The sequence below is a fragment of the Betta splendens genome, chromosome 16 (assembly GCF_900634795.4).
Source record: "Betta splendens chromosome 16, fBetSpl5.4, whole genome shotgun sequence".
Classification (NCBI taxonomy): Eukaryota; Metazoa; Chordata; class Actinopteri; order Anabantiformes; family Osphronemidae; genus Betta; species Betta splendens.
Window position 1 is genome coordinate 19,701,334 of NC_040896.2, and position 23,736 is coordinate 19,725,069.

A 23,736-nucleotide genomic window follows, 5' to 3' on the forward strand; every position below is an offset into this window, starting at 1 on the left:
TCATGTTTTTTTTTATTTTTTTCTTTTCCCAGAACAAGCAGGCGGCGGGTTTGGGAACAAACAAACTCAGCCTTCCCGATCTCATTTTCTCGATTTCACCCTCGCTCGTCCCCTCCTCCCGGCGCTAACGAGATGTGCCAGTCACACGACACCCTGCTGGCTGCAGAGAGCACCGCCGCTGTGGGACACATGAGGTGGAGGCCTTTGCCGAGCGGCCTGGCTGGAAGTCATGAATGCCCCCCCTCCCACCACCGCCTCCTTCCTTTCCTAATGGCTCATACCAAACTCGCCAGGAGATCTGTGACCGCACCGTTCGCGGACCCCGAGAAGACTGCCACCAACTTCCCCAGAGGTGGAGGATTATGCGCGCAAATGCTTTGCATCTGTGCGCGCTCTGTCTGCATGCCAGAGCACAGAAGGCCCCGTGCCGTGTCCCAGAGGTGAAACATTCACGTCTTATTTTGAAAAACCCAAACCTTTACTCGCAATTCAAAACAACTGCTGAAGATTTCATTCATAAAGAGCCAACAAACCGAACTGAGTGAATGGCACACGCTTGTTAAGATGTTTTATTAAAATAAAATGAAAAGACATTTTACTACGCTTGTGTTTTGCTTTGTTTTGTCATTTGGCTTTTAATGGGAACAGAACCTTTCTCCGCATTGTTTCCCGGCCCCCGTCGTTTACATTCTCCCCACTGTTCCTTTTGCCCGAGTTCAGCTGGAAGTGCTCTGTTTTCTCCGCAAGAATTTTATGGCTCTGCAACACAATGTTGAGACACAAAACACTTGAGCAGCGCTGGGAGAGACAGCGGGACGGGACGCGATACCTCGGAGGGGTGAGGAGGAGAGAGATGCGGGAGGACGGGACGGGAGGCCGCGTGTCGTACGTTCCAGCGTGAGGACCAGCCATTTCTATTTGTTGTTTATATTCATGTCCAACTCGGCTTCTCTTTGGCTTCCAGAGCGTCTACGATGTCGATTCGGACTCGTTAGTTCCAGATCAATAACCCGCTGTGAAGCTCTCTGAAGTGCAGACCAGGAGGTCATTTGCAGCAGCATCTGGATCCGGTGGCGACGGAAGGCCGAGCGCAGCACAGCGCGTTCCCATCCAAAGCCCCCTGTGCCCCCCCCAACCACCGCCCTCGTCTGTTTATCATAGGATCTCCAACGCACAATCAAACATGAAAGGATGAGTGCTCGCGAGAGCCTTTTTAGATTTTGTGGAAATGTGACATCTCTGGAAACATTTAGCCTGTCATAGCGGCTGCCGCTCTTCAAAGGGCGCCGAGAGGAATAGATTAATGTTGCTTCTGTAACAAACCTTCTTCCTGTCTGTCCTGCTTTCCTGCATCCACTGTAACCATGCACACATTACCCGCTGTAGAGCAACAAGGCAGCAAATCATTTTAAGATGTATCAGCGGACTCTTTATGATTTCAAAACTGATAAAGCGTTCGGCCTCGACTCTTTCGAAATGTTGCCGCTCGATCCAATTATGTAACGTCGACTGAGTCTAACCTACTTCTTTCCGCGGGTCTCGCGGACTGAACAGGAGGAGCGCGCGAACACGAACTGTAATCCTTCCTTTAATCATCGAGCATCCACTCCAGCCCCTTGTTGTCAGCGCAGTGGGCACTAAACAGTGGTGATTCGTGCGCGGTGACAGCTTTTTCCTTCCATCCGTCTCCCGCGGCCACATTGGACGTGAAGGGCCACTCCAGCAGTTTGCGCTCACGTTCCATGACGTCGAAGCACTTGGACGGAAGCACTAGGCAGTCTATTATTATATCTATTAGGCAGTGTGCTCTAATAGATGGACGGTACAGTGTCCAGGTCCACAGCTTAAGGCTTCACCTTCCAGCTCTGGTGGAAGTTCGAACTGCAGCTCAATGGACGGACCAGATAACAACCAGCTCAGGTACTGAAGGAAAAATCTCCACCAGCTGTCGGTGAAGTTTGACCTTGGACAAGGGTAAAAATGAGAAACTTATTTTATAGTAATCATTAAATTAACATAACATAGCAAGACATTTTAGCAAACTAGGGGTGTGGCTATTTCATTTTGCTAAACACGGATGCAAGGAACAAAATGTATATTATTGTTTTAATTTCTAATAACCACAAAAACAACCTGTCCACATGTTTTACTCATAACAGCAATATAACTCAACAACTTTAATTTAAAAACCTATGCTGTTCAAATGTAGGCTCAAGCTGAATATTCAGTCCAACTCTGTACCCTAGAGTCAATACAGGAGGCCGGGTCTAGAAGCCCTTGTTAAATCAGGGGTGTGTTAGGGTTGAGACCGAAACTGATACTAGTTTTAATTAACCATGCAAGTTTATGTTATTAATGTTTTTTACAGTACAAAAATAAGGGTCTCTGGGGAGTTTCAGCTTTCAAACGTTACACGCTGGGAATCCCGCTAACACACAAATCATGTGTTTTTAGGAACTGAATATAATGAGTTGAGCGAAATCCCAGCAGCACTTTCATCCAGCTCGTTATTTGAAGTCAGAGGACGCAAACTGATTCTGCACAATTTTGGGATAGTGTTTTACAGCGAGTGCGCGTTATCCTGGTCAGTCTGGGGTGAGGTGAAAAGTGACTCCAGAGAACCTCAGCCGCGCCGGGAGGTGAAGTGCTTTCACTAAACACGGAGGAGGGACAAAAATAAAGACGCAGACAGGGGAGAAAGGAATTCTGTTTACTCATTGCACTCATCCATAAGAGGCCTCCAGCCGGACGCTGCCTTGAGCTCTGCGCCACAAGCAGCCAACAGCAGACCCCCCCCACCCCCCCCCTCCTGCCCCAGAGCCCCCGACCCTAAACTGCCACCACTTTACCAACACAAAAAGATGCAGCGCGGCACTTTCCTTTTTACCCTCGCATGCAGCCCCACCCACACCCTTCCCAACACACACACACACACACACACACACACACACCCCTTGTCTCCCCCTTTCCCACCTTTGTATCAGTTGAAAGGCATATGGTTACTGCCATCCGATTCCCCCCCGGCTGAAAGTGCCTTTCACTTTACCGCAGTTCACAAAGAGGTCAGACTACAGCAAACAGAAATATTGTGTGAGAGCTCACTTTTTGTGAGACAGACACAAGAAAACCAAGGAAGAGAATAAAACACAGGGAGAGAGAGAGAGAGAGAGAGAGAGAGAGAGAGAGAGAGTCCCTGATAAAGTTACATCTGGTCAAACGAACCTCACTCCATTCCTCGTGCCAGAGCAGCAGAATTTATGTTGTACGGAATAAAGGCTCGGTATTTGAGAGGATTGACAGAAACTAACCTCGGACACGCTGAGCCGTACATCATTCGTTCAGCTCCGCATCTACGCACCGCGCCTCTGGAGCCAGGTCGCTTCTCGCGGTGCCGCTCGCACAGCTGCAGGAGACATTTGCCGTTTGGGTTTTATTCAGGAAGGAGAGAGGCAAGGCCGACCTCCAGGAGGTCACCAGGTAGAGTGGACGGGAGTATCGCGGCGGTAACACAATGAGGCTATCTGGTCCCTCCCGGCCTCTTCGTGCCGCTCTGGTAAATGATTAATACTCCGCGTTCCTCCGCTGACCTTGTTTGTTGAAAGACTTGTACCTGACAACTTTCCACACGTAGCGCGCGAAAAGAAAACCGATCCGGACGCAGACGGGGACCTTCTTCCATTTCAGAAAGTCTCTCTGCGCCACTTAAAGAGGTCATAAACTGAGCCGAGCCCTTTGAAGCTGTGTGAGCGCTACCCCAGTGTCCCTATTGTTAACCTTAATAATTGTAGCCATGAGCTGCAGGGTAAATGTTCACTCCACAGCCCTGTAATTAGGCTGCCTATTCAGCCATCAATTTACGACCAATATTTTTCTTGGCATAAAAAAGCTACTGAGCGGAATATTTGATTTCCAAACGGGAACTCGGGGAAACCACACCAAAACAGCCAACGCAAACGAAACCACGCGGCCCGGAGCCTTCGGAGTTTCAAAACACTTCACTGGGCGCTAAGAGAGATTGGTTCTGAAAAGCAGACTGCCGTTTGCTTTGCCTTCTGTGACGGTTCCTTGAAGCGGGACGACACTGGGCAGGAAGGTGTCCCGCTCGGGTCCTCTCCGGACCCACTACTCGCCCGCGGCCGGGGGGCTCTTCGAGGAGGCCTTCCCCCAGAAGTACCCACCCGCCGCTCCCCCCTTTGGGAACACACTGTCGAGCGGCCTGGAAGTGTGCCTCGTTCCATGGGACCATTAAACATTTATTCATCTCATAAGCGGCTGCCAGCCAGGGGGGCACTGGAGGGAGCTGGGCGAGGCGAGCGCAGGTTATGACGGCCGTATAAAAGATATTGCAGTAAATTAATGTGCAGTTATTTTTCAGTGTGCGTAAACACAAGCATGTGTGTGTGTGTGTGTGTGCGTGTGCGTGTGTGTGTGTGTGTGTGTGTGTGTGTGTGTGTGTGTGTGTGTGTGTGTGTGTGTGTGTGTGTGTGTGTGTGTGTGTGTGTGAGGGAATGTGGTGGTGTAAGGTTTTCACCCCTGGATATAAGACCGCATTGCATCATAAATCTGTCCCTCAATGGGAAGACAAAATGAAAATGGTCCCGTCATAAAACATCTGTAATGGCTCCATCTACCACCAACACATAATGGGGCAATTACCAAAGAGGGGGGCTGGGAGGGCACGAAGCCTTCAGCTCCCTTTGGTTCACCGCACAATGCTTTGGTGTGTGCGTTTGTGCCTCATAAGCATATGACGGTGCATGTGCGAGGAGACGCTAGGACGCATGCGAGGAGGTCAGCGGAGCGGAGAGGCTCACTACGCAGGCGTCCCGTGGAGCGCTCCTCGTCTGCGGCTGCACCGCCGATGCACCGGTCTGGCCCGGTCTGGCGCGGAGCCCCGACGATCCAGCGCGCGGCGCGGCCGGAGCGCGGGGCAGGTAGGCCTCGGCCGCTCCTGATTGATGTGGTGTGTTGCCATTCCGGGCTCTGACCCTTTGAGATAGGCCAGGCACCATTTTTAAGTGAAAGCTCTGCCTCGGCTGAGTTGTGGAGTTGTCCATCAAGGCCTCCTGCTCCCCACCAGCCCTTTTCCCTCCAACCTTCCGGGCCCATCGTGACCCCCCCACCCCCTCGTCCCTCCGTCTTCCAAAGTCAGATCCTTGTCTTACTGCCTCGTTGCCCCTGAGCCTTGTCTGTTGGCTTACATGACTTCTTTTAAAATGCACAACCAATATAGGTTGGTCCATTTAGGTGATTCTGGACTAATAATAAAATTACTAATATTTTACCTCTATTTATCTTCTTTTCTTTGACATAGCTAATCGCTGCATGTTTTCTAGACCTAACATGTCCCCTGAAACCAGTGGATGGCATTGTCCAGTCCCCCACTGGTCGATGACCCTCCCTCTCCTCTCCAAAAGCCTCCGCGGATGTGAATTGGCAGCGAGGTCATGTCCTTGCCTTGCTCCCGAACCCGGGCATTGTCAGAGTTAACTGAGTAAATTTACTTTTGACTGGAGCCCATTCAGACCAGTGCACAAACACACAGAGACACTCGGCGAGAGAATAAGAGATGGACTGCGAGCGTACACAAAAAAAAGACACCCTTCCTCTCGGCAAAGATTTGCTGGGGAATCTATAGGTGTACTTGTTAATCGGGGACGGGGCGAGGGCTCGGGTCAGCATCTGTAACATAGACCAGGGGCAGTAAATGGACGAGGCGGGGTGAAAGGGCAGCCTCAGACATTCCTTCAGAAAATAAACAGGACAAAAACAGGCTTCTCTCAACAGGTATACCAGGCAAATCTATCACATTGACTTCTTCCTTTGCTAGTTTTAAAGCTATAAATCCATTTATTGCTAAAGCTGTAAATTTTTCCTAGCAACAAAATTCCCAAATTATTGTTTTATGGCAAAGCATTTTTTCCACGGCTGAAATAAGCGGCTGCTCGCTCACATCCGACGTCCCCGTTAGGAGGCGGCTTAACGCGTGGTGAGGCCGTCCTCCTGGTACCGCATGGCCCGACAGGACCGCGGCAGCACAGTAACACCTGGGCTTTTGTCTCACTACTATGTCTGGGGTTTAATACAGCAGCTGCCGATGGCAACCAACAGTTTCAACGCAGATTTGGTTCAGAGGCTTCATTTTCCACCAAAACTGGTTTAAGAAATGGGACGAAAAAAAAAAACGTGTGACCTTTGGCATTAAGGCACAAGCAAGTGTATTTAATGTTTGGGGCTGCCCCCGCCTTTGTGTTGGAAGCCGGTGGTTCAATGGGAGGCGGCAGGAGGGGTCACTTCAGGCATCTGCTGCTCTTCTGCACCGCTTATCTGTCCATCTGTGTACGCCGCTGCCCTTCTGTCCGCTGAAACGCTAAAAACCCCCGCTCGAAGGACTCGACCCGCGAGCTCCGATAGAGACGGCACCTCGCGCTGGTCCCTGCTCATGATGGAGGAAGGTTGTCCAGCCTGATGGCAGGGTGCGCCCAGAGTGTAACGGTGGGAACCGGGAGAAACCAGAGAAAGGGAGATCCCTCTAGAGGCGAGGCCGTTCTGCGTGGAAAAGGGGAAGCCAAACAAGCAGCGCTCGCTGGATTTTATCAGTAGCAGTTTTTAAAGTCAGGCTTTGGCAGCTTCTCTTCTATTCCTTGTTCTACTTTTAGAGCAAGAGATCCACAAGGTAACTGAATAACGGATCTCTGCCTGCTCAGACCGACCTCACCGTCTCAAAGATCGGCGTGATTAATGGCTTCCCTGTGGCTGATGAGGACATCACTGATAACAGGGAGTTGAACTATGAGGAACATTTATGTCTGAGAACGTCTCTCTCTCTCTCTCTCTCTCTCTCTCTCTCTCTCTTGCTCTCTCTTGAATTTTGGAGACGCTCCTGGGCGTTCCACTTGGAGCAGCACCTTGTAGATCTTCAGCTATGCGGCCTCACAGATCTCTAACTAGAAGTCTCCTCGCACAGATGTGGAGTGTCAAGACTATTTGTGTTATACATTCTCCGCATTTCTGATGAAAAGGACCCGTCTCTTTGCCAATTTCAGTTTGCTTAGACTAATATATTAGGACCAAGTTTCAAATAAACACAGCCCTCTCTCTCTCTCTCTCTTTCTCTCTCTCTCTCTCTCTTTGGGCCCCTCTGCCTCAGTGTGGCGTGGAGGGACAATACGGCGGTTGTGATGAAGAACTTTATAGCAACATTTCACTTAAGAGTGAGGGATTGAAGCGGGTAAACAAAGCATTCCTTTCCCTTTCATCACCATTTAACGGTTCCCCTAACATTCAGTCTCACCTCCAGGCCAGTGCCCACCAGACTGAGGAGCTTGTCAAATAATATAAATCAAAACGTAAAGCTTTATTCCACGGTTTCTTTTCTAATACAGGACGGAGAGGACAGCGGTGCTGGAGCGCCGGACCTGTCCGAGTGCAGCAGATCATGGTAGCGCGGCAGACATGTCGCCTGGGGGGCCATTTGGTTATACTCAGGGGAATGGTTGTTGTGTCAGTCATTTGCGACGGCCGCTAGAGTGCACTTAGCATCCTCTGTTTCCCTCTAGCAAACATGTGGGGAGTGACATGATACTGTACAAGAGCCTGGACAACATATAACATTTCAAAGCAGCTTCTTAATTGTTTCCAGGCCAAGGTCGATAGCCTATATGGAAGCAATCCTTTCTTTCAAACCTCTTTTTTTAACATCCACAGATTGGGAAACATTAAAGTGTTAAGTAAACTTGACCCAGGCGGGGCTAATTCATTGAGAAATAGTTGAGGTTCATACATTTAGTGCCGTATCAGTGACAGTCAGTCAGTGGATTTGCTTCTACTTGGATGGCCACCATATGTTTATTTGGCTTTTGTGGTGCGACCTTGAGCCGGGCCAGTCGCTGAATAGTGACAGATGCTGTCTGGAGATGAGGGATGGAGCGGGGGAGGAGATCGGAGCGTACCTGAAGCCAAAGGTGTCTGTGCTCCTCGTGCACTGGACACATCCGGGAGAGAATGGGCACATTGCACAGTGAAGAATATGAAGTGTAAGCAGACCTGACTGTAACCTTAAGACTCAAAGTGGAAAAGTCCTTTTGTGGTTTGGGAGAACAAGTCAGACTCTCATATGAAAACTGATACTAATTAAATGACTGACACGTTATGTTATTATGGCATTAATCATCAGACCGGTGGACTTTGTTTTGAATTTTATTTGTACAGTAATGGTGTGAAATATTATCCAGTAATATATGTATATAATTGATCTTAGATATCATTGTAAAAGCTCCTTACACTCTAACCGAATGCACCTCAAAACTCAGATCCTATATGCAATTATGAGGTAGACATTAATAACGGTATTTTCCACCCTCTGCCAAAAAAATATCGAATACACCTTAAATTACTCTTGACAATGTAAGAAATATATGATTATCATGAAACTCTGTACATCACAAATAATAAAATAATTATAGAATAGAAATTATACCGATTTTTTATATATTTACAAAGAAATGCAGTTTTCCCCCATTTCTTCATTCGTTACACTTTGTAAAGTGTTTGACTGTACAAATATTTACAGCTCGAAAAAAATAATAATAATGAACAGCAGTGCATTCAAAGCTAATGTGCATTTAAATATCGCCTCGAGTTATTTTTTTTCCTTCCTTACGTTCATCATCAGAGAAGACGAGCTCTGTCGCTGACCGCACGTCCTCGGCGCAGTCAGTTGCGGAAGTGCATTTCGTAAAGATGCAGACTTTTGAGCAAAAAAAAAAGTTCGCCTCAGTAATGTGTGCTTTTTTATGTAACAGGGCCCCAGTCGGGCACAAGTCTGGGTTTGTGTCCATTGTGTCCGCAAAAAAGGCGCACGACGCCTCTGAACTGGTGTCCAGTATGGCAAAAGAAATCTCTAGACGGCATTAACACCGGCATCTTATCTCCCCTTTACTGGCCAATCTACGCGCGCGCGCGTGTGTGTGTGTGTGCGCGCGTGCGTGCGTGCGTGTTTGGTAGATTAGACGTCCTCCCCCTTTTATTTCTCTCTCTGATTTTGGAAAGCAATCGCTGGCTCGGGCCTGTAATGACTCCAGCTGGACCGGGGCATTCACGGCCTGAGTGCACATACCCAAAAGGGCCCGGGCCTGGCAGGCAGGATCACACGACAGAGCTGCGACAAACCCACTGTCCTCTGGCCTCGGCACGAACAGGTGCGCGGCCTCAACTCCGTGGGCCGCGGCCAGTTCACGCATCACGCACCCATCCCTTGTGCCACACGGACGCGTGAAACAAAGGCCCGTCTGATGAGGCGATCGCTCGTTGCGCAAGATTGGAGTGAAGACTTAACACTTTAAGGCAGAGTGTGTGGATGAATGTGACTGAGCGTAAATAAATAGCGGACGTCGCCTCTGTGTGCGTCCCTTTCCGAACGAAGACGTCTCAAAGCTTCTCAGACCTGTGTGGACTTTTCACCAAGGCTTCATCTTTGATCTTTCGGTCTTTTGCGGGTTAATGAAGCCAACAATGGCCGCTACCTGCACCCACACTGCTCCACCACCATGTCCTCGTACTGCTTGTACACCACGTTGTTGCCGGAGTCTATGTAGAGGATGCTGATGGGGCTGAGCTTGGTGGGGACGCAGCAGCTCGGCGGGGTGCTGTTGGGGTCCATGGAGTTCATGAGCGTCTGTATAATGGCGTGGTTGGTCGGCTCAAGGTGCGACCTGAGGGGGAAGTCGCACACCCCCTCGCAGTGGTACGCCTCGTAATCCAGGGGCGCGATGATCCAGTCGTCCCAGCCCAGCTCCTTAAAGTTCACGTGCAGCGCCTTTTTGCTGCATCTGGACTTGGATTTCTTCCCGTGCCTCTTCCCGTGGCGGTTACTCATCGCGGTCCTTCGCCGCCGCCGGGGCCCGTCTGCTTTGCCTCCCCTGTGCGTCACCCGCTCCTCGCCCGCATCCTTTGCCGCCGCCGCCGCCGCCGCCGCCTCCTCCTTCTCGCCGATCGACCTCCGCGACTTGATCTTCTCGTTCATCTCGCTGAAGAGGTTCTCCCTCTTCTTGGAGCGCGTGTAGGCCACCAGGATGGCTTTCTCCTGCTGGGACCGGCCGCTCCTGCCCAGTCCCAGGTGCCTCAGGTCCACCTCGGTGTCTGATTTGCCAAGAGTGACCTTGAGCTGGAAGCAGAGCTCGTTCCCCTTCTGAAAGTGATGATGGTGGGGGTGATGATAATAATGCTGGTGCGCTTTAAACATTTCCCACACGTCTAAAACCTCCCATCCGGCTTTAGTGGCATCCAGGGGGTCCAGAGACCTGGAGTCCAGCAGCCTGTCTGAACGGCAGGGGTAGAGCTGGATGTAGTAGAGACCCGTCGTCTGCAGCGAAGTCTGCAAATCCCCGGGCGCTCTCCTAAATATCCTTAATTCCGCCCCGACCAGCTCCTCTTTGTCTGAAAGGGTTGAGACATCAAACAGATACTTTTGTCTTCGTATAGGAGAGTGCAAAAGATCGTCTGCAAGGATAAAAGAAGAAAATAATTGCAGTCAGATTCACTTAGGGTGTACAGTGTTTAGAGGGAGGGGGGGCTCACATTCTCCCACAGAGGCCTTCTCTCTCACTCTCTCTCTCTCGCGCTCTCTCTCTCTCACACACACTCTCTCTCTAAGGTTACGCTTACACTTTCAATAGGGTTTTCATTCAATGACAAAATACATAAATACCTGAATAACTGTTAGTAATAATGATAAAACTGACAAACACACCTAAAACTTAATTCAAGGCGTCCTGCCTCAAATGGTGCGCTTATTTAATTTTCTTGCAGATTTATTGCACGTGAATTTAAAAGGATTCGACGTAAAGAAGGCCTCCCTTCGGTTCTGCTCATCACCTGCTATGAAGGTCAAAAGCCGCTCTCTGGAGCTGCAGCAGCAGCAGCCACACGCACCATTTGGCAACATTTTAATTCCACGCCACTCTTAATCAATTCCAGCATGTTTCATTGAAAATAGTCCCGCTTTCGTTTGACTTGATGACAGATTGATTATTAATTTCCACCACTTTGGCGGAGTGGAAGCAAACTTTTCTTTCCTTTCAGCCTCACAGAGTCTTAAATCTAAGCAGCAGGCGGGACATCAAAAATGTGCTTGGTTTTCTTTTGAATTGTAAGGCAGAGAGAAAAAAACAAGGGGCCTAGTGATGTGAAGGTCCCTGGGTGCTGCCAGACACAACGGACCAGAGGCGACATACTGTACACTCAACTGAACAATACACAATTAATGCATTATTCCCTGCTGGATGCCCAGGAGGCCTGCAAATATTTCATCAAGGGGAAACTGGTGAGACTGGAATGTAATCCTCAGAGACAGTTCATGAAAAGGCGTCAAGCACATAGAAAATACCACGTTCAATAAACTGAGGTTTCACCTGTTGTGCAATAATTAAATACACATTGATTCATAAATAGTTATTATGAATAACAAGCTACAGTTTGCAGAGCATGAATGGGATGAGTATGCTTTAATTTTCTATTTATTTTAAATAACTGAACTTAATCAAGTCGTTTAGTGATTTAATTTTTTATACATATTTTTTAAGGAACGGTTCTTGTTTTAAGTACAGATAAAATATTTCTGTTATGTTACGTTCTGTTATATTTATCGAGGCTTTTAAAAGTGTTTAAGCAAATAAAAGAGTAATAAATTGAAGATCGTATTTAAGGCGAATCGAATAGATGCGTGTTGGAAACGAGGGGATTCGCGCATATTGAATGTTTTGTTTTGTATATTTGCAGGTATTGTACTTTCAGACTAAACGTCGAAAAATGTTCAAGATGATTGTGTGTTTTTGACAATTTACGCAAAATAATAGCTCGCTGCGTCGGCCGGTTGTGTCCACCTCTCTCCAAACATTTTGAGAAAAAAGGCTGAAACAAATGGAAGTCTCTACATCCAAACACTCATGTGATACCATTTGTAAAACGTGTTGGAGAGAAATATTTAATCTACTTGTCAGTTTCCCTCCTGCCGAGTCCAACAGTAAAAGCAGATTGAAACCTTGTGCTCGTTTCACTGACTTTGCGCGTATGGTCTCCATTAGGGTTCTTTTTTTTTAAATAAGACCTCAAACAAATCGAATAGAAGTTCACCAAATAATTAACAGTTCACAATTCCCATCTTTCTCGTTAAAGCACTTCCCCTCTTGTATTTCATCTCGTCCTGCCAACGACAACATTCCGTTTAAAACGCGGCTGCACAGATTGACCGTGTTACTGAGAGGTTTTCGTGATGACAGTTTAAAACTGTACAAGTTTTCTTAATTTCATTATTATCTAAAATGATAAATGTTTCGACTCCGCGTTTAACGACGGATAATTGGGAAATAACCCGTGTTTATGTCGTTGTTGTTGTTATTGTTGATCGAATAGTTAATGCGGCATCTTGTGCACTTTAGTTTGACCTTGTTGGTTGTATTTGAACAAATGCGAAACATGTTTTGTTATTCGTGCCTGGATTTAGAAAGAGAGAGCGCCGGAGAGAGAGGGAGGGAGGGAGGGAGAGAATGGGAGGGAGGCCGCACCATCTGCGCTTTAATGAGTTAGCCAAAGTGCCAAAAGTAATTTCCAGATTCGGGTTATTCTTTTCTGATCTTGCGCTTTTCCAACCCCCAGGAAACACCCTGCCTCGTTGTATAAGCGAAAGCTGCATTTGCCTAAAAGAAGTCGTGCACCGCACTCCGGCGACGAATAAAGCGTAAACGACGCAAAATAGGTTATTTGTGCGTCCAAACCACCCTGAGTGTTTCCTTCAGGGTGAAGGAGATTTAAATATGGACCCGAGGGCCCAGCTGAGGTTCGTTCTGCGGGTTCCGGCTACGCAACGCTTTGCGGGTGTTAAGAGGAATCCCAGAACCAACTGCGCCTGAGCTGAAGTAGCTGACAGACAAAATCATTTTCCGCAATGAAAGTGGCAGTCGCAACGAGAGGTTCTGCAGGAATTTAAAAAAAACAGCACTTCACAGCAGAGGAAGTGCTCGTTCTGTTTCTTCTCTCTCTCGTCGTTTTTCTGGTGACGTGCCCACCGTTGCCGAGCTGGGTCATTATGGGAGAATAGACAGTGTTTGATATGTTATGACATGAACACTCAATTAGATCACCGAGTTCAAATACTCCAATCAGCCGTTCGATGCCAAGCAGCTCTCAGAGGGTCCAGCTCGGGGTCAGAGCCAGTGACACATCACATCAAAATCACAGGAGAGAGTGAGGCGTTTTTCCTATCAGACCACTTCACATTGGCAGACGCGGATGGACCGCTTGGCTTCAAGTTGACTTATTTGGTCAGAAAAGGAGCAGACGTGAGAGACGGGTTGTTTATTTGAGTGCACTTGGGGCTAAATTATATCCAACTTAGCTTTTTAAGTCCAATTTCGCTAAAATGAGAAGATTTAGATTCATTTGAGAATAACTGTAGCTGCATCTCTGGCGCGTTCGAGTGTTTGAGGGAAATATGCAAATATTAACTTGGCTTATGCAAGTGTGTGTGTGTGTGTGTGTGTGTGTGTGTGTGTGTGTGTGTGTGTGTGTGTGTGTGTGTGTGTGTGTGTGTGTGTGTGTGTGTCAGGTCGTTTTGTCCCAGCAGACAGGACAAATCACTAGGTTACACATTTGACTGACCCAGACACCTGCTCCCACACCGACCCGCTCTATCTGCTGTAGCCCCGAGCGAAGCTGACCACGAAGGGCATCATGACGGCCCGCATTACGCATCACTGGGCTTCTTAATAATTCTTAATAGTTTGCAGCTTGAACGATTGGTATTTGCTGCTAAAGAAAGCGAGACAATGCCATAAAGCATAAGTGCAATAACTTCCTTGTTCACGTGCAGCCTGAGTTGCACCCGGCACTGACAGTGATTTACAGCCTTCATTTGGAGAGATTCAATTAGTGTTTTACTGTCGTGTTACGCAGAGGTTAATTAATTGCAACATAAGTTACACTTGGAAACAGTGACATAATTCACCGGAGGGCAGAAATTAACGTTATTATTGCTCGTGAGCAAAAGCTAATCCCATCTCCTCTTCTTTGTCTGCAGATGATGATTTATTTATATGTTGTGGAGTGAAAAATACCTTTGCGCATTCATTTCTGTCTTTTCGAACGCGTGCGTATAAGTGGAAGTCGCGAACACGTTGCTTTTAAGTTTTGTGCACTGCCTGTATGTTTCAACGAGAGCTGAGTCGAGAATATTAGTCAGTAGAGGGGAACACAACTGTGCTACATAATTGTGAAAGTCTGACTTGATGGACTTGGCAGCGGAGTGAAAACCAACCTGTTCCTCTGTCCACAAAGCTTGTGATGGTGTTGGCAAATTTAGAAGAGCGGAAAAAGCTTGCGTTTAGTCCGAGCTTCTCTGCAGCCGAGTATGTCCTGTATATGGAAAGCATGTACTCGTGTGGTACAATAGCGCCTTTTAGCTCGTCTTTGTGATGAGCCGCTGCGGGATGCGAAGACGCGAAGATGTCTTTTAGGAGTTTAGATGACCTTTGTCCGTCCTGGTGAGAGATCCTGGCTCCTCTGTTCCTCCGCGGCGCCGAGGGAGAGATGATAGCAGCAGACTGGAAACACGGTATATTCCCAAACACAACAAGGAGCAGTCCCATGTAAAGCGTTAGGATTCGAGATGCGTCCATGGCTGTGAGCGTCCGCGGGAGATCGTTAACAACTTCTTCCTCGCACGGTGAAGTTGGATTCGGGAGCCGGAGACGCGCGCCTTAAAGGTCGTGGAGCTGCTGCTTTTGCGCTCTCCGTTCGCACCAGAAGAAGTGCGTTTTGCGCTCTGGACTTCACGCAGGAGTGGAGAGTGCTGGGCCGAAAGAAACACGCCCACATAGTCGCTCAGTGTAAAGGCTTCCCAAACAATTTCATGTCACAGCATCCGAGAGCCGACGGACCGCCACAAGGTACAGAGACCTGTGGGGAAATGTGTTGCGGTTTTGCAGCCGGTCCTTAGAATTTGTAGACTGACCACAGAGGATAAACGTTAATTCATTCATAAGACCGCTGAACCATTGTTTATTTGTTTGTCTGCCCGTTTATGTGAAAACATTTTTCTGTCCCGAAGTGTACGTGTGTACAAACTTTAGGGAAAAAGAACAACAGAGTTGCGGTGTCGTTATCAAAGAGTCCCAGAGCCGGAAATTTTATTTCCGGCATATGAGATTAAATATTAATGATAAATCAGATTAATTTAAGGATAAAATGTGATTATAATACACAAATTTATTTTGAGAACGCAACTACATTATTTGACTCAATTTCGAAATTTGAAAGGGTTCAGTCAAAAGAGTAATGAGCATAATAACAACAGCGAGACAGTTTAATTCAGTGGCTTTGAAGCCAAAACATCCGACCTGGACGTGGAGCCAAACGTCAAATGCTGTTTGAATAACAACAGTGACCTCTAGCGGCTGTTTGTATTTATTACAACCTGAGTGGAGAAACAATTACGTCATCAAAATTCATGACTGTCTTATTTCAGTTTCATTTATAATAGAAGAGAGAGAAAAATTCTACCCTGTGTAAACTGAAAATAATCATTTAAATTAGTAGGTAAAATCTAAAATTAAACAAAAATGTTGAGGTAAGTGTTTTCTTGATTTTTACATGTTGTAGAATATTTATCTACTCCAAGATTAACATGCACTGTAAAACACAAGAAAGCTCAAATAACCCAGATGAGAATGCACCAGAAACAAGAGCACTGATGGGGCACAATACAGAAGTGCTGTACGTGCTGTATCTAAACTCGTAGTCACAGTGTTATGGCTCCAGCAGAGGGACTCAATGATCATAAGACAAACTTCCTTTGAGCGGTCACATGCCGACACTAGATTTAGTGGCATCAGTGTGCAGTGTGTCGTCACAATCCAGTCTGATGCCTGTGTAGCCATAATAACAATAATTATCCTATTTAAAATCATTTCTATGAGCTGTAAATATATGTAAAAGAGGAAAGAGCATTCGCTCCCTGATTTCAGCACCATGGAGAGCAAACACCCGCTCAGCTCATCAGTCTGGACGTGTTTTCACGCACACCACGCACGCAAAATGTGTGTGTGGTTCTCACGTTGTGACGCATAAGACTCAGATGGATGAAAGTAATTGAGGAATAAGGGATGAAGTAGCTCACACGTTTACAAACCTTTGAGATAAAGGCTTTAGGATGAGGCGTTTGTACAAGATAATTGTCAAATATGTGACATTTTAAAGCATGACATGAATAAATGAACAAACAGACGTTTACGTGCTGCGTTCTGCGTTCACGGGTTTTCTGAAATGCCAGCTTCTCTGTGGCAGACGAGGGTCCTTCTTCTGGTTGAGTAACTCGTCACGCGTTATGTAACACACTTAGGACGGCGGTCATATTGCTCGCGCGCGCTGTCAGTGGTCTCGCCGTTCGTCCAATCGCACGGGTCCCCGGCGCGCGCGCCGCTCTCCTCCGCCTGACGTCCAAACAGCGGAGCAGAGCGGAGGCTGGCACCACCAGAGCAGCATCAGCAGCGGAACGAGCCTTCGCCGTCCACCGACAAACGCGCATCCATCTCGGAGGAAACGTCGTCACACGTCTGCGGGCGAGCGGGTTTGTACATTTCACTCGCATTATTGAACAATTATTTCACCGTAGGGTTGAAAATAACCAAACACAGCTAATGACAAGCGGGAGCAGGTGGGTTGTTTACAAGTTCTGCAAGGAGCGTTTTAGACAAACAATTCGATTTTTCGCATTATTTTGGGTGGTGACGGGCAAAACCTGCGCATGTCGGCTTTGAAGTTAAACGCTCACGTCGCCCGTGTCATGTTTTTTACTGTCTGTTCACGCATGTGTATATTTGTGCACGCGCCAAAAAATAAATGCCCTTTCCAGTAAGTGTGGGGGCGCCACATGAAACAAAAACAAAAGCCCATCAGAGCTCCGGCGATGAACGGATGCTGTTGTCAGGCGACACTGAGACAGAAATATCCAACACTCTGTGAGAAGCATGTGGTGAACAAAGGGAGGCAGGTAAACATGGAGACGTGATTTTAAGGCAAATGATTCCAACAGCAGTTCATTGTATTTTTAATAGATTTAACATAAGCAGAGATAGAGGTAAAGGGTCAGTGAACAAGTGTTATGGATGACGTGCTTGTGGAACCTGTTGTTTCCTGGACCACGTGAATCACGAGGTCAATGTCAAAACGTCTCATTCCCATCTGTGTTGATAATCGGCCTTGGAGGGCAGATAGGCTGGGGTGGATTAAGAGAATTATCATCCACACCCACGTCAGGCTGTTTTAAAAGTGAACCATCTGAAAGACGCAACAAACCTCGAGAGGAGGCTGAAAGCTTTGCTGAGCATCTCCCAGCACGGCCCACTGACGGCTCGGCCCAAGGCCCCCTCTTCCCACTGGCCTCCTGGCTAATCCCCCCCCCCCCTCCTGATTTGGGTTTGGATGAGTTCTCACAGGCTTGTTTCGGTGCTTAGAGGAGCACAGCGTCCTGCGAACAGCCTGCGTTTGCATCTTAGACGGCGCTCAGCCTGCTGCTCAGTAGGTTGCCCATCGACATCGTCTGGAGTCAAACAGGGGATCGAATGTATAATCCCGCTTTATAGGGTTGATCAGGATAAGACTATAAGTGCACTCACGATGAGAGGAGTGAAGTTAAAGCAGCCCCAGCGGACTTTAAAACATCAAACAACCTGAATGTAATGGAGGACTGGTAGCAGTGAAAGCCTCAGCCACTCCCTCACTCTGACGTCTAGTCATCTGCTTCAGTTCATCAGTGGACGTTCACTGGAAGGCATCGTCTCTCATCAGGAATCGGCTGGTTGAGCCTCCTCACGTTCACACACACTGGCTCCAGGACAGAATGTTCATTCATTGGTTGCAAACACCCACACGCTGGACATGTTCTCTCAGGCGGAGGAGAGGATCCCAGGATGAGCAGCTGAGGCGTTCACTGCCTCCACATCGCTGGGCTCGCTGGTGCAGCCTTTCCCCTCTGTCGCTAACACTGTTGCTATGGCACAGCCCGAGATAATCCAACTCTGCCACGTCACTGTGCCAGGCGGCGTTCGGATGTTGGTGGGGCTGCAGAAACTGAGAAGAAAAGTGAAACTGTGAGCGAGGCCACCCTGAGCTTGGAGCGATTTCCGAGCCTCATAATGGGAGGTGGAGTTGGACTCCCATGAAACCTCGGGTCTATTTTTACAGCACTCACCGGTCCTTGGCAGTTCGAATAAAGAGTGTTTTTGCATGTCTGGGCTGCTAATGTTATGTATCAGGTCGTTGTGGGCTGATGTCATTAGGATTGTTTGGAGAATCCACGAGATAGTAGAACTGCCAGCATGGATTTCAAAGAAGGTACCGTCTGGATAAAACAGGCTCAGGCCCCGGGGTCAATTGCGTCATCCGCAGCACTAAATAAAAGAAATCACTTGTGCGCTTATGCAACTGACGCCCTCAGGGCGCGGTGCTGAAGGTACCAGCAGGAGAAAGGAACGAGGTGACTGCATAAAGTTTATTCGTGCGTGACAGGAATTCTGCATTATTCAGAAAAGGAGCATCAATAAAAGATGTTTGCTCCTGGTTTGACTGTGCACTAACCGAGCTCCGAGTTCAGCACGGACCAGGCTTTGGAGCTGCTTGAAACCATTGTTAAGGTGGCATGATGCTGCTCCATCACACATCATATCTTAATGATGAAGACACTTTGTGGCTTTTGGCAGTGGGCCAAAACAATTTGGCTCAGACATTTGATAAAAAGATTCGAATCTCTTCATAAATAATCATCTTGAGGCAAAATTGTTTTGAGAAGACTCTAAAAAGCAGGTAGATGGTGTTTGGGTTGGTGGGTTTATGGTGAGTCCAGGTAGAGCTCCTTATCTGAGTTTTCTACTCTTTGTCATTCAGGGGAAAAGGCTCTCTGACGCACCATGGGACCATTCCAGGAATATGAGGTCAGTCTTACTGCCATTATCAGTCAATAGTCATACATTTGCATATGACAAGTGCTCGGTGAAGTTAAATCATTCTGAGCTCTGACGCGCATCCGTTCGAGCAGGAGAAGAAGTCGCCGGAGAAGGGGAGCTCCCGCAGCCGCATCCCGCGCCTAGTCCCGCCTCCTTTCCGGGCCAAGGACAAAGGGTCGGCTCTGTCGGACTCGCCGTTCTCCGAGGAGGAGGGCAAGGAGGGCGACCTCAGCTCGGGCCGCTCCAAGAGAACCATCAGCTCCAACAGCTTTTGCTCTGGTAAGAAGCGATGGCCGCGTTACCAGGCGGGATAATAAATGATAAATACATGAAAGTCCTGAATATTAATCTTAATAATAAGCTTTTCTTTTGCTTTGAAAAATTTGTCCTAATACTGCAAACATCATAAAAGTCTCATAAAAGTGACCCCCCCAGTCAGACGCCGCTCACCCTGAACCTCGAGCGCTGCCTGTTCTCGGCCGTTACCGTCTGTGTGCCTGTCCACAATAGATGACACCGGCTGCCCCACTAGTCAGTCTGTGTCCCCCTCCAAAACCCCGTCAGGCTCAGATCAGAGTGCCCACGGCTCGCCCACGCTGCCTGAGCGCAAGGCCAAAGTCAAGAGGGTGAGGGTGATGACGGAGGGGAGCGGAGAGGCCCGGAGCGCCCAGAGGCACAAGAGGGAGCTGAGGTCGGCCATGAAAGCCAGAGGTAAAGGGGGGGAACGTGTGAAAGGATTTGGGCATGATTCGAACTATTCCACATCAGAGGTCTTTTATTTTCCATATAAAGGGGCTTTCTGGGTTGAACCCACACTGACAGGGAAGCAGCTGCACAAGGAATCAGTCTGAGGCTCAGCCACATTGTTTGAGCCTTATTCACTTGAAGAGGAGAGCTGATTGGTGGAGGGAAACCGTTGGGGACCTCAGCCAATTAGGCTGATTAGCAGGAGGCTACTAGTCTGAGCGAGCTGCACAGCCCCTCATTTGACTCACCGAGTGGTGGAGGATCACTAGTTTTAAGCAACTTCTTTACACAGTCAACACTTGGACACAATAATATGGTTTTGTTTGAAGGAAAGAGATGCTTCTCAGGTTTGACTTTGACTCAAGCATCTTTGTTCACGCTAAGACTACTGAGAGTGTACCAAGTGAATTTGATCTTTTTATCTATTTTTTTGCATGGACTGTGTCTGGGTTTCTGTCCTATTCTGAGGCGCTGATGCTTTTGTCCGCAGGCAGTGAAGCTGATTTTAGCTCCTCCAGCAGCACGGGGAGTCTGAAGGCCAGAGAGAGCCTCCCTCCCAACTCGGCCCTGAAGAAAGGCTCCTCCCGAAGGTATGACGTTAGCACCAGGCCGCCGCCGAACTGAAACGTCCCATTATGGCGGCGCTACATTCACATGGTCTCCTTTGCTCCGCCCTCAAGCCGCGTCTCGCATGTCCGGCCTCTCCCCATGTTCAAACCGCCTGGAAGCCCCGCGGTGAACCGCGACGCGGAGCTCTACGCTCCCTACAGGACGCCCCCCCGAGCCGCCTCCTCCGCCAACAACAGCAGCAGCAGCTGCACCTCCAGCCCCACCTCCAGGTACCACACGCGCCGCTTTCGTGTGCTTGGCTCCAACGCGGGTGACTCCGGCAGAGGCTGGATTAAGCTCAGACTGTTTTATCATTTCCTGCCTCGCAGCCGGTTGGGATTATATTGGTCATGATTTGACTGCGGTCGGGATAAATGAGGATTTAGGGACGCTGATGTCTGAATGAGGGAGCCAGACTGTGACCCTGGCGTCCGCACAGGACTTGAAACAGGATTAGAGCGCATGCACCTTGGTCTGGAGGACAGAAGGTCATGAATATTTCAGACTATCGTTGACTAAAGGGCCTCGAGCGCCGACTCGGCGCTCGTCTGGCTGCTCGGCGGCACAAATGGGCCTAAACCCCTCCCTCGGCGGCGTGAACGGCAGCCGTCCAACCCATCCTGCGCTTCCACGCAGTCGAACGGATCCGTCCTCTTTTATCTGGGGTTCACAGCTGCCACAGCGCGGCATCGTGCCGCCGGGGGAGTGACAGAGCTTCATACGCTGCTTTCTCCCGGGCTCCTTCTATTTCTGGCAGGGATGCAGAGCGCTCGTGTAAAATCCCAGGTTGCTAGGATATAGCGTTCCAGTTGGAGGGGGGGTTCTTACAAACTGCTTTGCATAGTGTTAAAATCCACCCACTCACCCTTAATGGAACGAACCGAATGCTTTTATCAGTTGGGAGTATGAAGACGCGCATTGGAGGCCTTTTGCAGGCTAATTAGATCAGATTGTAGATTAAGGTTTTTAGTAAGATTATTTGTTCCTTGTAACTTGCATTTAGAAACACTGGAGCCGCATGTTGGGCTTCTTCGCCTCCAGCCTGACTGTAATCCTGTGTCAGACAGTAATTCCAGGCTTCAGCAGGCATCTGCCCTGATGGCTCGCTCTTGTAGCCTCACTCGCTGCCTTCATCGCGGAGGGATTTTACTTTCAAGCCTTAATAGATTTGCTTCGGTCGACTTGGCGACTGGTGGAGATGGATTCTAATGTTTGGCCTTTTTTTCCTGACAGGCGAGTGAGTCTGGGCCGCTACCATTCCTGCGGGGAAAACCATGGCATTAGACCGCCGAACCCTGAGCAGTACCTCACCCCGCTGCAGCAGAAGGAAGTGGCCATCAGACACTTGCGGACCAAACTCTTGGAGTCTGAAAACAGAGTCCGTGACAGGTTGGTGGATATTTAGAGAAGCTCCTGCGAACTGAACTGGTAGAGCAATAACAAACATTCTACAGGTTAAATATTCAACATCTTGACCTTTTCTTGTCAATGTTCAATCTAAAATGGAGGTCAGATATTGATTTCGCTCCACAAACTGGGTATTTTCTTCAACAGAGAGACAGAGGTGGAGGAGCTTAAGGCCCAGCTGGGCCGAATGAGGGAAGACTGGATTGAAGAGGAGTGTCACCGGGTGGAGGCTCAGCTGTCGCTCAAAGAGGCGCGCAAGGAGATCAAGCAGCTTCGCCAGGTGGTGGAGACCATGAAGAGCAGCCTGCTGGAGAAGGATAAGGGGATCCAGAAGTACTTCATTGACATCAACATCCAAAACAGGAAGCTGGAGTCCCTGCTGCAGAGCATGGAGCTGGCGCAGAGCGGCACCAGCCTCCAGGACGAGAACACCTTGGACTTCATCTGTGACAGCGCCGGCGGCGCCGGGAAAAGGATGGTGGGGGAGGACGAGGGCGGCATGGAGCTGGGCGATCAGGCGGCGGAGGCCATGGCCGACAGCGGGCTGCTGCTCAACGACGAGATGGCCAACCGAGCGGACATCCTGGAGCAGGTCCTGATGTCCACGGCCGTGGACTTCAGCCAGGACTCGAGCGCCAAGCTGACGGCTGAGGCGGCGGAAGACGGGGCGGCGCCGGGTGCGCAGCGCACGCGCACCCACCACCCAACGGAGGAGAAGTTCATCCAGACCGACGCGTCGCCCGCGACCCAGGACCTGCAGGCTCTGCAGGCGCTGCTGCTGCAGCTGCTGAAGCTACAGGGCTCCGCAGCAGGAGACGCAGCTCCGTCGGCCTCCGGCCGCGTCCTGGCTCTAACGGATCCGCCCGGCGCCCGCTCCGGCGCCGTGGCGCCCCCCGACTCCACGCCTCCTCAACCCAGCCACGCTCCCGTCTGCTGCTCGGCGCCGCCAGGGAGCCGGCGGTTTATGGAGGAGCTGGACTTTGGCGCCTGCGGCACGGACGCGTGTCCGGCGGCAGGGATGGACGCGGTCGGCAAGCGTTACTGGAGCAACAGCTTCCTGGTGGACCTGGTCGCCGTGGCAGCACCCGTGCTGCCCACCGTGGCCTGGCTCTACTCGCGACACGGCGTGGACGGGAGCGCCCCGGTGTACAACATCGGCGCTCTCATCAGAGGCTGTTGCATCATGGGATTGCACTCCCTTCGCCACGCCGCTCACAGAGCGTGAAGGCTTCCGACCCGCATGCACACGCCTGACCTTTAACTAAAAGCACTTAAGCATCTTGTCAAGAATATTGGTGAGATTTTGTTTTTGACACTTGATATCAATGCAGTTGTTTTGTCCCAGCACAGTTATTTTGCACTGTACAGTTGCAATGAGTGGACGAACAATGGTGACATGAAGGGGAATATTTATACCAGGGGTTATTTATTTATGATTTCTAATGTAAGGTAATCATCTGGGTAGGCGGTTACCTGTGGTTGTCCTGTGGTGTCACTAGTCCTTGTTTGAAAGTTCTATGTTAGATTGAAACTTTTAGAAAGTAAAGTAAATGTTTATGTTCATAGGTTTTGTTTGTTTAAAAAGAAACCTTAAACCTTCAGCCAAAGCTTTAATGTGAGTTCCAACTAATTTTTTATTTTATTTTTTTTTGTGAAGTGTATATATATTTTTGGTTACCTACCTGAGAGTAGAGCTTTATTCGGTACAGCCTGTTAATTGTTTATAGAAATAAGTTGACGCTTCAAAGCAACCGACACTTGTCATGTGCCTGAGCTATGTGCAATACTAGTGGTTTATATGAAACGTCCTTGTACCTTTATTATTAAAGCATGATAAATTCCACCTGTTTGCGTTCTGCTGTGTTTGCTTATGCAATAGGTCTATGCATAATGCTGGTGAAGGGTGGGAGTCTGGATGCGAGTGCAGCCACGCAGCAGCAGCAGCCTCTTGACGGTGCATCTTGCATAAAAGCTTGTC

At 48.9% G+C, this 23,736-nt stretch overlaps 2 protein-coding genes across 5 annotated transcripts; one reads left to right on the plus strand and one right to left on the minus strand.

Moving 5' to 3' along the window:
* Window positions 1–8,185: 8,185 nt before the first annotated feature.
* On the minus strand, window positions 8,186–14,901 carry gdf6a (growth differentiation factor 6a). Its single transcript, XM_029130531.3, has 2 exons — window positions 14,312–14,901; window positions 8,186–10,500 (listed from the first exon to the last, which is right to left on the minus strand). Exons 1-2 carry the CDS (start codon window positions 14,670–14,672, stop codon window positions 9,521–9,523), a joined length of 1,341 nt encoding a protein of 446 aa, XP_028986364.1. The 5' UTR covers window positions 14,673–14,901; the 3' UTR covers window positions 8,186–9,520.
* A 1,509-nt stretch (window positions 14,902–16,410) lies between these two features.
* sybu (syntabulin (syntaxin-interacting)) lies at window positions 16,411–23,601 on the plus strand. Of its 4 annotated transcripts, none has more exons than XM_055503233.1 (8): window positions 16,411–16,621; window positions 18,937–18,983; window positions 19,088–19,274; window positions 19,560–19,706; window positions 20,233–20,332; window positions 20,423–20,581; window positions 21,585–21,740; window positions 21,906–23,601. In XM_055503233.1, the coding sequence occupies exons 2-8, from the start codon at window positions 18,960–18,962 to the stop codon at window positions 22,981–22,983; spliced, it is 1,851 nt and encodes a 616-aa protein (XP_055359208.1). In that variant the 5' UTR covers window positions 16,411–16,621; window positions 18,937–18,959; the 3' UTR covers window positions 22,984–23,601. The 4 variants fall into 4 exon arrangements, with proteins under 4 accessions (XP_055359208.1, XP_028985776.1, XP_028985777.1 ...); XM_029129943.3 differs by having other exon boundaries at window positions 16,412–16,625; window positions 19,506–19,706; XM_029129944.3 differs by having other exon boundaries at window positions 16,412–16,621; window positions 19,506–19,706.
* The last annotated feature ends 135 nt before the right edge of the window (window positions 23,602–23,736 follow it).

Excerpts from the sequence above, each read along its gene's own strand:
- gdf6a (XM_029130531.3), bottom strand. The coding sequence starts at position 14,672 with ATGGACGCATCTCGAATCCTAACGCTTTACATGGGACTGCTCCTTGTT. Across the intron at positions 10,501-14,311 it reads CTTTGTGGACAGAGGAACAG|ACGATCTTTTGCACTCTCCT; the intron begins GTTGGTTTTCAC and ends TTATCCTTGCAG.
- sybu (XM_029129943.3), top strand. The coding sequence starts at position 18,960 with ATGGGACCATTCCAGGAATATGAG. Across the intron at positions 19,707-20,232 it reads GTCGGCCATGAAAGCCAGAG|GCAGTGAAGCTGATTTTAGC; the intron begins GTAAAGGGGGGG and ends TTTTGTCCGCAG. Across the intron at positions 20,582-21,584 it reads ACCTCCAGCCCCACCTCCAG|GCGAGTGAGTCTGGGCCGCT; the intron begins GTACCACACGCG and ends TTTTCCTGACAG.